The 13247-nt window shown below is 39.6% G+C and overlaps 1 protein-coding gene and 1 long non-coding RNA gene across 7 annotated transcripts in view; one reads left to right on the forward strand and one right to left on the reverse strand.

Moving 5' to 3' along the window:
* baiap2a (BAR/IMD domain containing adaptor protein 2a) overlaps positions 1-13247 on the reverse strand; it is an 81735-nt gene that overhangs the window by 10841 nt on the left and 57647 nt on the right. For all 6 annotated transcript variants that reach the window (XM_016252875.1, XM_016252879.1, XM_016252878.1 and 3 more), the window contains exons 6-8: positions 5835-5987; positions 2157-2402; positions 658-874 (exon numbers count right to left, since the gene is read on the reverse strand). In XM_016252875.1, the coding sequence (XP_016108361.1) occupies positions 658-874; positions 2157-2402; positions 5835-5987 (616 nt within the window). The remainder of the gene's footprint in view (positions 1-657; positions 875-2156; positions 2403-5834; positions 5988-13247) is intronic.
* LOC107567239 (uncharacterized) overlaps positions 12867-13247 on the forward strand; it is a 17627-nt gene continuing 17246 nt past the window's right edge. Inside the window, exon 1 of the long non-coding RNA XR_001606612.1 lies at positions 12867-13167. This is a non-coding gene — a long non-coding RNA (uncharacterized lncRNA). The remainder of the gene's footprint in view (positions 13168-13247) is intronic.

Here is a 13247-nt window from a genome sequence, read left to right on the forward strand (position 1 = left end):
TTTGTGAACAATATTTGAAAGAAATAGGCCTTTTGTGTACATAGAAAAAGTCTTAGATCTTTGAGTTCAGCTCATGAAAAATGGGGGCAAAAACTAAAGTGTTGCATTTATAATTTTGTTCAGTATATATATATATATATATATATATATATATATATCAATAAACTTATTGACTATAAATTTACTTATAAAATGTACAGGTCCCATGAGGTACTGACATAAGCTGTCAAACATTTTGAACACATTTTAGCCATCTATCCCCACAGACTTTCCATTTTCATTCTAAATTTTGTTAAACGTGCCAGTATTTTTTGTTGTTTTTGTCTTATTTTTTTAAACTCTATATTGTCTCTATATACTATATTATCTGTAAAGTTTTTATCAATTTTTATTTTAGTTTTAGTAATTTTAGTACTTCAACTTTAACTAAATGAAAAAGTTTGCCTTGGCAACTAACTGAAATAATAAATAAGTAATAATAAATAATACTTTTTAAATATTTTATTTTAGTTTACATGGTTTTAGTTTATGTTCTTTATTTAGTTAATGATAATAACCCTGTTCTGGGGATGAAAAAAATAAAGATCACTTCATGGCTCAAAAACCCCATTTGCCCAAAGGTTTGCATGAATATGCAGAAGGATTGGTTTCTCTTACCCACGGTGGTCTTGTTTTTAGCAGGCTGGGGCCTGCGGACAGGCAGGGTGTTGGAATAGACGTCGCTGACCTGTCTCTGGGGCTGGCTCTGCGTTTGAGACTGATTCGGTGGAGAGGGTGGTCTTCCTTGAGAGACCCCGCCATCAGTCCAGTAGTCGTCTCCATGGACCCCCGTTGTCCCGTTTACCAGAGACATGCCATCAGGACCCATTAGCCGCTGCAAGCATACAGATTACCAAGTAAGCGTAGCCAGATACACAGTAGCCTGGATTTTCACAATAACCAGTCACAATAGTGGCCGTTTACTGATAAGCCTTAATGGAGTAGTGCACCCAAAACTGAAAATTTGCTGAAAATGTACTCACTCTCAGGCCATCCAAGATGCAGATGAGTTTATTTCTTCGTCAGAACAGATTTGGAGAAATTTAGCATTACATCACTTGCTCACCAATGGATCCTCTGCAGTGAATGGGTGCCGTCAGAATGAGAATCCAAACAGCTGATAAAAACATCACAATAATCCACAAGTAATCCACACAACAACCAGTCAGAACATCAATTAACAATTTAATAAGTGGAAAGCTACATGTTTGTAATGAACAAATTCATCATTAAGGCATTTTAACTTTAAAGTGTCACATAAAAATACATGCCCATAATCCATAATAATGCTTTCTCCAGTGGAAATAGTCCATCCACAGTTTGAATGTCTTGATGGATTTGTTTCTTACAAACATGCAGCTTCTCATTTCACAAGACATTAATTGATGCATTCGACTCATGTGGATTACTTGTGGATGATTGTGAAGTTTTTATCAGCTGTTTGGACTCTCATTCTGACGGCACCCATTCACTGCAGAGAATCCATTGGTGAGTAAGTGATTTTACTGCTAAATTTCCCCAAATCTGTTCCAATGAAGAAACAAACTCATCTTCATTATGGAGGGCCTGAGGGTGAGCACATTTTCCGCAAATTTTCAGTTTTGGATGAACTACTCCTTTAAGGGAGAAGCCCTTAAAAATAGATCTTCTTCTGGACAGAGGGCCAGAATGATGGTTGATATGTGCAAAAACTTTATTAACATAATTGAACTTTAGGGAACATTTTAAAATAATAATAATAATAGTAAAAAAATACATGTCATGACCCCTTTAAACCAGCAGACAAGGCCAGACTTCTAAACAAGCTCTGTGATATAAGAGTATCACTCGAGCAGCAGCGCCAATAGAGAGAAAGTACATTATGGTTGTGGAGGCTCAGTTATTGTATTAACATTGTGTGAGCATTCTGGTCTAGCGAGGGGCCACTCAACTAAAGCACTGCCCGCAGAAACAAGTTTTAAAGAGGTTGAATCATCCTACGCTAAGCTAATGCTGCAGTATGCAAATGAACGTTTACTTTTTCACATTAAGTCGTGAGACACTTGAAATGCTATTTGTATGTTCCGACCAACAATAAATTCTTATTGTGAAACAGAAGGCAAATATTCCCTACGAACCCCCTGATGGCCCAGGCCACTTCCCATGAAGGCAGCTAGTTCGGGGGGCACAGGCAGCGGTTGTGCTCCAGGAATTGGATCTGAGATGACCAGGTTGCCCTTGGAGGAATGCAGAGGGCTGGAGAGGAGGGTGCTGGATCCAGAGCACATCTGCTGGGCGAGCAACATGGCCCTGTCGGGCAGCTTGTTGGGGTCTGAACAGGCCTGCTGCCACACTGGGATCTTCTGGGTTAACAAGTCCTTACCCTACAAACAAGAGAAAAAGCACCATAGATAGTTTAGGATGGCATGAGAAAAATTTGACCATAACTGGCGTGCTAAAATGTATCTGAGTGAGTGAATGAGAGAATGAGAGAGAGAGAGATGCCAGATGTCCTCTGTTGGTTTTACACCACTACACTTGCTCATTATGTAAAAAATTACCATGGTAACTGTAGTTTCTGCCAAAACACCAGAGTTACTACAGTTATTGTTACTACTTCAAAATTGTGACTAGATTTTTACACTTTCAGAACAAAATGTTCTGAGTGGTTGCCAAGGTGTTTCAATATGGTTGCTCAGGTGTTCTGAGTGGTTCTCAGTGGGTTGTAAGAGTGTTCTGGGTCATTGCTAGGGCATTTTAAGTGGTTTATAATGTGTTGTGAAGGTGTTCGGAGTTAAAAAAACATTTTTTTTGGTGTGTTGCTAGAGTGTTCTGAGTGGCTTCTAAGGTGTTTTGAATGTGTTGCTAAGGTGTTCTAAGTAGTTTTTAGTGTGTTGAAAAGGTGTTCCGAGTGTTTCTTGATGTGTCGCTTGGGTGTTCTGGGTTGTATTTAGTGTGTAGCTACGATGTTCTGGGTGGTTTCTATGGTGTTCTAGAAGGTTTTTTTTGTGTTGCAAAGATGTTTTAATGTGTTGCTAGGGTGTTTTATGTAAGGGATAATGGCTAATTTGCGTTGGGTGGTTACCTCCGCAGAGTGCATTAAAATTGTTTAATGCACAGCAAGCTTGACAACAAGTTTCTGTGTTCCTATGTTAGGGTGCTCTGAGTGGTTTTCTGTGTGTTGTTTGGGTGTTCTGAGTGGTTTTCAGTGTGCTGTTAGGATGTTTTGAGTAGTTCCCTTTCAACGTTTCACTCTACATTGCGCAGCATTCGCAGTGGGAACTCCTCCCCTTCTCCGAAATTCTGAAGCCTTATAGGATAACGCCAGTACAATAAACTGGCCAACTGTTGCTAATTATCGAAATCACATACAAATACTGACAAGCCTGCGGGCAGTATATAATTGGAGAGCGACAATTGCCTCAGAATCTTCTCTTTCATGTTGCCATCGTCGAAGACGCACCTGAAGATAAGACAGCTTCTTCTTTTCCGCATCCAATGGCTACCTTCTGCCGAATTTGCGTGGGCCTCATCGACCCGCCGGACCCGCACGAGCACTGCATTGCCTGCCTGGGCCTGGGCCTGGCCCACGCTGAGGTGGCTTTCTCTGTGTCCGACTGTGTGCACTATGCTGACTTGCCATTCCACGTTTTGAGGACTCTGAGGAGCATCGCTCGTGGACTTACGGGGACGAGGCCCACTGCTGCCAGTGAGCCGCTGGTGGGCCCTCCCCTCCCCTCCCTTGGGGCGATGGTGATGACTTGGTCCGGGGCCATCGTCCTCTGCCATCACCCCTTTAACCAGTCCTTTTTGCTGACGAGAACTGGGATGCTCCAGAGGAACCTGCCAGGTGTAAGCTTGACTCCTGGTACTTCCAGTCGAGCCACTGCCTGGCTGTCTCGAGGAGGAGGGTCCCGTTCTCCCCGGATGTCCTCGAGCAGGTGGAGAAGTCGTGGTCTGCGCCCCAGTTGGCGCACATACACTCTTCCACTCAGCCCATGTTCTCCCACGTGGATGGGATGAAGGCCTGCCTTCTAAGCCTTGTAGATTGACCACCCACCTCGCTGACAAGGCTTACACCTTTGCGGGTGAAGTGGCATCCGCGCTGCACGTGATGAGGTACTGCAGGTCTTTCAAGCTAAGCTTTGGTTGGTTTGGTCTGATCTTCATCGCTCTCACGGAGGGATTGTATACCGTTCCCACTGCGAATGTTTCGCAATGTAGAGTGAGAGCGGGAACGAGACATTGCGAAGGTCACCGTGTTCGCTGCTTGATCAGCAGTGCAAGCGTTCAGTCTTAGATTCTGAGGCTATTGTCGCTCTCACCACATTATATACTGCCCGCAGGCTTGTCAGTATTTGCATGTGATTTGCATAATTAGCGACAATTGGCCAGTTTATTGTACTGGCGTTATCCTATAAGAGGAGGAGTTCCCACTGTGAATGCTTCGCAATGTCTTCCCACTCTCAGGGAACCGAGGTTACAAAGGTAACCAGAGACGTTTTTTGTGTGTTGTAAGGGGGGTCAAAGTAGTTTTCGTTGTGCTGTTAGGATGTTCTGAGTGGTTTTCAGTGTGCTGATAGGAAGTTTTGCGTGGAATTCAGTGTGCTGTTAGGATGTTTTGAGTGGATTTCGGTGAGCTGTTAAGGTGTTTTGAGTGGTCTTCGATGTGTTGTCAGGGTGTTCTGAGGGTGTCTGTTTATTGTCCATGCAAAAATCAGAACTGATTAGAAAAGTAATGGTACATTATCCTTATTGCATGATATAAGGTATCAATATTATCCATAGCACAAACAGTGGAGGAGAGGATTATGTGTCAAAGTTTAACTTGGGGTTAAAAAATGTTTTTGAGTAAAAAGCCCTAACCCTACGGTGAGCCATCTATCTGTCCCTCAGCTTTTTGATGTCTGTCTTTTGCTTTAGATTTTTAACGTAGCATAATCCTTTTACCATATAATTCACCTCACATCATATTCATAGCAATTGACTGTTGGTGATTCTGAGCAACTGCTAATGGGTCTCTCACATCTCTGATCACTTACAGTACAGCACACTGCAATGTGGGTGAGGGGCATTCGTCTCAGTCCTGCCGCCCACTCCTGGTGATTCACACACACACACACACACACACACACACACGGCTCCAGATTCTACCACACTCGCGCTCTCTCCCTCTTCAGCGCACCCTTTCTGAACTCTTCCTACACACGCCTCCGTACTGATTAGCTACTGGATAGGATGTTCTTGAAAATGAAGGGCTTCTCTACGCCCCTCCCTACAGTCTCAACTACATTCCCAGAAGACAGCACCACACTTCTAGTCCATGAACAGGGTCTACAGTTTAGTCCGAGCAAGTTATACAATAATATAATACAGAAAAATAACCATGTGCATACATCCCTCCAACACACACACACACAAGTATACAGATGTAAAAAGGTGCATTTAAGCAGCTTGCATATGGGTTGGGAACACCTGCAGATGATAATAACGGCTCTGCATGCAATCTGGAGTTAAAATTATGTGGTTTTACCATGGGGAAGTGGGTCCGTTATTAGGGATAATTGATATGTCAGAAATGGCGTGTATTATTCACATGCACTCCTGGAACACAGACAATTGCAGGGGAGAATAAATCTCATCTTTGCAATAAGCCCAAACAAACTGTGCCCAACGGAGACGGTTGTGAGGGTTGATCTTTGGGGATTGCCATGGCAACTGCTGTCTTCAGCCATATTACAGGAGAGACTGTGAAAGTACATTGGTGCTGATGCTTTCTATCTTGTACAGCAAAGGAAAAAGCATCTTGGTCTCACCTTGCCATGGTAGGCGCTGCTGTTCTTGGCCACAGCGCACTGGCGGTCCACCAGGAAACAGTATCTCCTACGTTCCTCTGAAAGTGCTGTTTTGTAGCCCTCTGCAATGAAGTTATCCATCTCACTCTGTTTACTGCTGATGGTCTCAACGTACTGAGGAAGAGAAAAGGAAAAGCAATTTGTTACACACAAAACTCATGGTGAACTCATGCAAAAAGCTTGTATATACATGCATATAGGTTATTAAATGGATTTTTGACCTTTGGATTTTGTAGTGCAATGTTGTTAGTTTGGCTATATGGTTCTTTGGAGATTAATTTATTAATTATACACTACAGTTCAAAAGATTGGAGTTGGGATTTTTAAAGTCTCTTAAGCTCACAAAGGCTGCATTTATTTTTATACAGTAAAAATAGTATTATTGTGTAATATTATTACAATTTAACATAACTGTTTTCTATTTGAATGTTTTAATATGTAATTTATTCCTATGTTGGCAAAGCTGAATTTTCAGCAGTCATTACTCCAGTCTTCAGTTTCACATGATCTTTCAGAAACCATTCTAATATGCTGATTTGCTGTTCAAGAAACATTCATTATTATTAATGTTGAAAACAGTTGTGCTGCTTCATATTTCTGGAAACCTGTTTTTTTTAGGGGGTGATTCTTTGATGAATATAAAGTTCAATGAACAGCATTTATTTGAAATAGAAATCTTTTTAAACATTATAAATGCTTTTACTGTCCCTTTAAACAATTTAATGTGCCCTTGTTGAATACAAATATTAATTTCTTTAAAAAAAATCTTACTGACCCCAAACTTTTGAAAGTTAATGTATATTAATTAATAGAAAACAAACACTTTTTTTTTACTTCGCTTCACAGAAAATAATAAATTCAAAGGAGTTTAGAACAACATGAGGGTTAGTAAACGATGACAGAATGCTAATTTTTGGGTGAACTGTCCCTTTAAACATTTTCTCGCTTAGTATCAGGCTGTTAAACTCTTTTTTGTACTGACAGAAAACTCTATGAGAATGTAGAGACTTTTGTAAATAATTAGTTGCCGTAGTACACAGGTCCTCTTTTAAGCCTTACAAAAAGTATTGTGGCAGTACCATGGTACTGAATGATTACCCTATTCACGCATTATGGCACTACATAATGTAATAACTTATGGGCGCTTTTTAGTGTTGTTTTGTCTGTGACTGTACTTTAGATTAAAACATGAGTAGGAGTGCTATGAATATATGAATGCATTTTAGATGTCGGTGCGATAGTTTTCTTATGAATACTAAAAGGATCTTTTCTCTACCAGCTCTCTGCTGATTGGCTCATAATCACCTTGCCATCTCCCTCTCTCACATCCCCAGTGGGAACTCTCGGCTCCCAGAAATGTAAGAACCATTACAGAACTCATTATCTCAACACATCCGGGTGTTTTAGTGCCCTATTCCAATTTACCCACAACAGTACGAGGGGGACTCCCCGTTGCCCACTGGTATTATCATGCATTTCAGTTATATTGGCCTGAATGAGACGAGTGATGAGAAAAGCATTATAATGAGGAAAGCACTTCAGACACCATCAAGAATCAATGATGGAAACTACTTCAAATAAAAACATGGATTTATAGAGGAAGTGAAGGCAAAAGAATAAGTCAGAAATCTAATGGAGCAGAAAATCTCCTATGGTCACATGACGAAAGCTCAACTGCATTCAGATGAAGATTGGGATGTAAAATTAACGGCCTGTAAAACCAGTAGGAGGAGTTTTATAGAGAGAGATTTGATGGACTTCTATCTACTTTGGGACCTGTAGACTGAATTATCTGAAAGAAGAGCTTGTTGAAGAGAGTATTTACTAGATTGAGAATCCGCAGCACACTGTAACCAACTCAACAACAAAATACCAGGTCCTGACTGAATTGAGTGCATGCTGTTTGAAGTTTTAACCACAGGTTGGCGCTAGTTTTACACTGATGGCAACTGGCTTACATTTACTGAGGAGCAACAGAAGGTTGTATTAAAGACGACAAGTAGGTTTTGAGGCTTTTAGTCCGTATCTTTCATCTATATGCTAATGTAATCCAAAAAGTTGACAAAAGTTATGCAAACTGTTATGCATTTAAAATGTCTGTCTTCCTCTTCCAGAAAAAAAAAATCAATTTAAAGGGATCATATGATGCGATTTCAATTTTTCCTTTCTCTTTGGAGTGTTACAAGCTCTTGGTGCATAAAGAAGATCTGTAAAGTTGCAAAGACTAAAGTCTCAAATCCAAAGAGATATTCTTTATAAAAGTTAAGTCAGTCACACCTACCTAAAACGGTTCGTTCTAACACGCCCCCACATATCTACCTCACTATGTGGGAAGATTTGCATAACACCGCCCAAATGTTCACGCAAAGAAAGAAGGCGTAACTTTTATTCTCGCTGTAGTATTGTTGCCGCCGCCATGTCGTGAAGGCGCTGTGTTTCATTGTGAAAGCGAAACTACTTTGTTTGGTCTTCCAAAAGAGGACGATATCTGTCATGCCTGGAGCTGATCCGTGCTGGTTGCTGAGGAAATACAACAACTTTGCGCTGTGGATCGCCGGATCGGCTTTCTCCGTGGACGAAGCAGAGTCCAGCCCGGGGTTGTCACATGTGGTTGCCGCAAGACTCCTTCATCGAATCCGCCTGCCGCGACGTTTTCAAGCCCGCCGCCTCTGCTTACTCTAGCCCTCCGGCTGTTCCTCACTCTAGCTCCCGGCCTCTGCTCACTCTAGGCCGCCGTGTGTGACGCTGTGAAAGCGAAACTACTTTGTTTGGCCTTCCAAAAATGGACACGACTAGAAATCAGTGGTTAAGTTGTATTTACAACACTGTTCCAGACCACTTCAACCCAAATATTCGGATGTGTCCAGCACATTTTATGGAGGACTGTTCGTAAAAATCGACGCGTTTCAGAAAGGCGGGGCATAGAGGAGAAACAATAATGTACAGTATGTGAAAAATAATGTGTTTTTTGAACCTTAAACCGCATAAACACATTTCATTACACAAAATACACAAAATAATGTTATTTTTAGCAACATCATATGACCCCTTTAAGACATAATCTCCCAGTTAGGGGTGTATTCAAATCTCTACAATGTCTCCTCCTGCTAAATTATAAATATTATAAATACCACTTGTCACTAGCAAATCATGTTGTGTTAAGCTGTGACCTGTAAACTAAATACTATTACCTATTTAACAAAAAAAAACACAAGCCATTATTTCACCCCATATCCATGTTTCAATAGAAATATGAAAAGAAAAGAAAACGGCATTCGTCAAATCACCCCCCCCCCTAAAAATGCCTGATATAGGCTACTGTTGGTCTCTATGTATTTTAAGGCCAAGGACCCCTTAATAGATGAAGTAGGAGCTGTATGTGTTCAGTAGAATATTAATGTATTTACACATTTAGTCATCAGGGTTATTATTGTTAACCAAATCTACAACCATCAAAAACATTTTCATTACTTGAAAGAAAGTAAACATTAATTGAAATAAAATTGAATATATTGCCAAGACAACATTTCCATTTTGGTGTATGTACTAAAATAAACAACCTAAATAAACTAAAACTTAATAAAAACTATATACAGTAGACATACAAAAAACCTAATAAAACAACAAAAATGTATAAACATTAAACTAAAATTTAAATAAAACAGAAAATATAAAAACAAAACCTCATTATAAATGTTAACAAAAATTAGAATAGTCATAACTAGAGCCCGACCGATATGGGTTTTTTTGGGCCGATGCTGATACCGATATTAGGGAGTAAAAAAAGACAAAATACCGATATATCGGCCAATATTCTTTATGTTTAGGCTATATTATAGTACACTATAGTCAAAAGTTTGGACACACTTCCCATTCGTGTGTCCAAACTTTTGACTGGTACTGTATATAGAATACAGTATATAGCCTACATAAACAGAATATATATACATAAACACATTTTTTTGCAATGATAACTCAAATGTGGTGATCAAACACTTATAATGATGTGACAAACATAGGCCTATGTAGTGGAGGCAGGGTATTTAACAATTTAACAATAAACTTTATTATTCAAAATGAGTCTGACATCAGTGCATTTAACAGTAAACTCCATTTATTATAAATAACTTAACACAAATAGAACAAAAAATATATAACTTGAATTAAGAAATTAAACAAGGTAACTGTGTAGGGCAAGCAAGCTACTGCCAAAACAACAGGGGCAGGTTTATGCAGGAAGCACAGATTTTCCAAATGTAAACATCTAAAATAAATAAATAATAATAATGATATATTTTTGGGATATTGATGTGGATATTGTTGTTTATTTACTTAGCATTGAGTCTCTCAACTAGGTGACAACGTAGCGTTAAATCACCATTCAACAGACTCAAACCACCACCGCACTGCTGTCTATTGGACTGCAGAAAGTTGCTAACTTTTCAATCTGCTGTGTTACTGATTGTACTGACAAACTATGCTGACACCGTGTCTGCGCCGCAACAGGACGCAACAAAGCGACGGTTGAAAATCATTTGAACTTTGTGTCAGCACGTCATGAATAGAACGAGGCATCAGTTTACTGCATCCAGTGTAGACAACATACACCAGACACGCTCTGGCTGGTTCTGGGCCACGGCGCGGCTGGTATAAACACGCGATCAGCTCCGGTGGCCGTAACACAGGTTTTAATGCGCCGCAGACGCGTGCCGTGATGCGCAGATCAGCTCTAGTCTCTAACGTCACTGAATCTGCTGTTAAAAATGAGCCATCCATTCATCATATCATCATGCAAAACTATTAGAATCATTGTAATGTGACGATCAAATATAGGTGTGGGTGAGTTGGTGGGCGGATAATTTGAAGAAGCGGACTTGGGTGAAGTTTGAGCTCATCCACGCATCTCTACACTACACTGACCTGGGTTATGGGATATTAGACTCAAAATGATTAATAGATGCACGCACAATTATCCATGTACTGCATAAATGTTATACTTGTATCTTACTAACCACAAACAAATACCTTTCAATTTGATCAAATGATTGTGCAGCGATTTTTACAAATACAGGCATGTTTTCGAATAAAAATGTTCTCTTCTGCATTAATATATCATAAATTGCTCATGCAAAAAGGAATCTGTGCATATGTGGATCAGGTGACATGCGTGCATTAATTGATGTCTAGTTCGAGTCGATCTTGTTCGGTTAATTTGGATTTTGAGACTTCATTTTTGCAGTTTACAGCATTTCACGTCCCCCACACACACAACTACCAACGAACAAGGCCCAGTGCAATTCATTAACGTGTACACGATTTGAAAAATTTGCAAATGTGCGTCACTACACTGAAATGCTTTTCAACCGTGTCTGCAGAGTTAGAATTACATTAATGTGCAGCATTTTGTTCAAATAGAGACAAATTTGTGAATACAAATGTTATAGTTTGTATTGAAGTATCATAATTTGTGCATGTAGCAATTGAAATGTGCATTTGTGGATCAGGCGACGCGTGCATTCGTTCACGCATTCCATTGAGTATGGTTTTATGAATGTTACATTGTGTTTTCCTTTTGGTTTGGCTATTGTCTTCTACCGTTGAAATATAATAAAGATGTTTTATTGAACTTGTTCTAACTTAACTTGTCTTAAGACACAGAATAGCTTATATTAATTTTGCCAAACACGAACTCTGTTACGATGCTGATTAGCCATCTCTGCAGTACGAGAGAAATGCACCTTTCATATAGGCCTACAGCATTGCAAACGCTGCAGCCTGTTCATTATCAGAATAAAATAGTCAACCAAACATACAGTGCCTTGTACTAAGGGCTGTTTTAATTAACCAGTGTAGCTATCTAGATTCTATAGTGTATACAGTGCCTAGTGAAAGTATTCATACCCCTTTATTTTTTTCACATTTTGTTATGTTGCTGCCTTATGTTAAACTGCTTTAAATTACTTTTTTTCCATATCAATCTACACTCCATACACCATAATGGTAAAGCAAAAAACTTGTTTTTAACATCTTTGTAAATTCATTAAAAATAAAAAACAAATGATTCCATTGCATAAGTACTCTGGGACAGTTGAAATTTAGCTCAGGAGCATTCATATTGCTTGTAGATGTAACTACACTTCAAGTGAAGTTAACCTGTGGCAAATTCAATTGAATGGGTATAATTTGGAAAGGCACACATGTCTTAATTAAAGGTCTAACAGCTGACAATGCATATCAGAGCAAAAACCAAGCCCTGAGGTCAAAAGAACTGCCTGTAGAGTTCAGAAACAGGTTTGCATCACGCCACACATCTGGGGAAGAGTTCAGAAAAAAATTCTGCTTCATTGAAGGTTCATAGAAGCATGTACTCTCTGTTACCCTTAATGGAAGACGTTTGAAACAACCCGGACTCTTCCTAGAGCTGGCCTCCTGGCCAAACTGAGCAATTGATGGAGAAGGGCTTTGGTTAGAGTGGTGACCAAAAACCTGATAGTCACTCTAGTTGAGCTCCATGATCATATGTGGAGACAGGAGAAACCTACAGAAGGACAAACATCACTGCAACACTAATGACCCTAAGCACACAGCAAGAGTCAATTATAGACAACTCTGTGAATGGCCTTGAGTCGCCCAGCCACAGCCTGAGCTTGAACCCAATCAAATATTTCTGGAGAAACCTGAAAATGTGCATCTGCCCCCATCCAACCTGACAGAGCCTGGGAGGTGAAAAGGTGAGGAGAAGAATGGCAGATAATTGCCAAATGATGATGATCAAAGCTTGTCGCATCAAACAAAAAAGACTTGAGACTGTAAAGGTGCTTCAGCTAAATATTTATGGATATGAATACTTATGCAATGTACTTATTTCAGTTTTTATTTTAAATACATTTACGAAGTTGTGACAATTCTGTTTTTGCTTTGTCAGTATGGTGTATGGAGTGTAGAATGATGTGGAAAAAAAGTAATTTAAAGCAGTTTAATATAAGGCAGGAACATAACAAAACGTGAAAAAAATAAAGGGGTATGAATACTTTCACAAGGCACTGTATACACTATAGAATCTAGATAGCTACACTGGTTAATTAAAACAGCCCTTAGTACAGTCCGTGCCGTTCAGCCTGAGCTCGGGCCAAGCACATATTTGCTCATGTGAAGAGAATGATTTTTCATGTGAAGAAGACTTTTTTGGAAAGTGGGTTAAGTACAAAGCCTGGTTACATAGGCCTAATAAATAATAGTCTGTTGCATTCAAATTCAAATAGCCAACATTGTGAATATGGAAACATTTGGATTCGTGCCAAATGAGAGAGTAAGAAAGAGGCCCCCAAAAAAAAAAAAAAAAAAAAAAAAAACAAAATTCCTAAAAAAAAAATT

This window comes from Sinocyclocheilus grahami, unplaced genomic scaffold (assembly GCF_001515645.1).
Source record: "Sinocyclocheilus grahami isolate Dianchi unplaced genomic scaffold, SAMN03320097.WGS_v1.1 scaffold1136.1, whole genome shotgun sequence".
NCBI classification, from domain to species: Eukaryota; Metazoa; Chordata; class Actinopteri; order Cypriniformes; family Cyprinidae; genus Sinocyclocheilus; species Sinocyclocheilus grahami.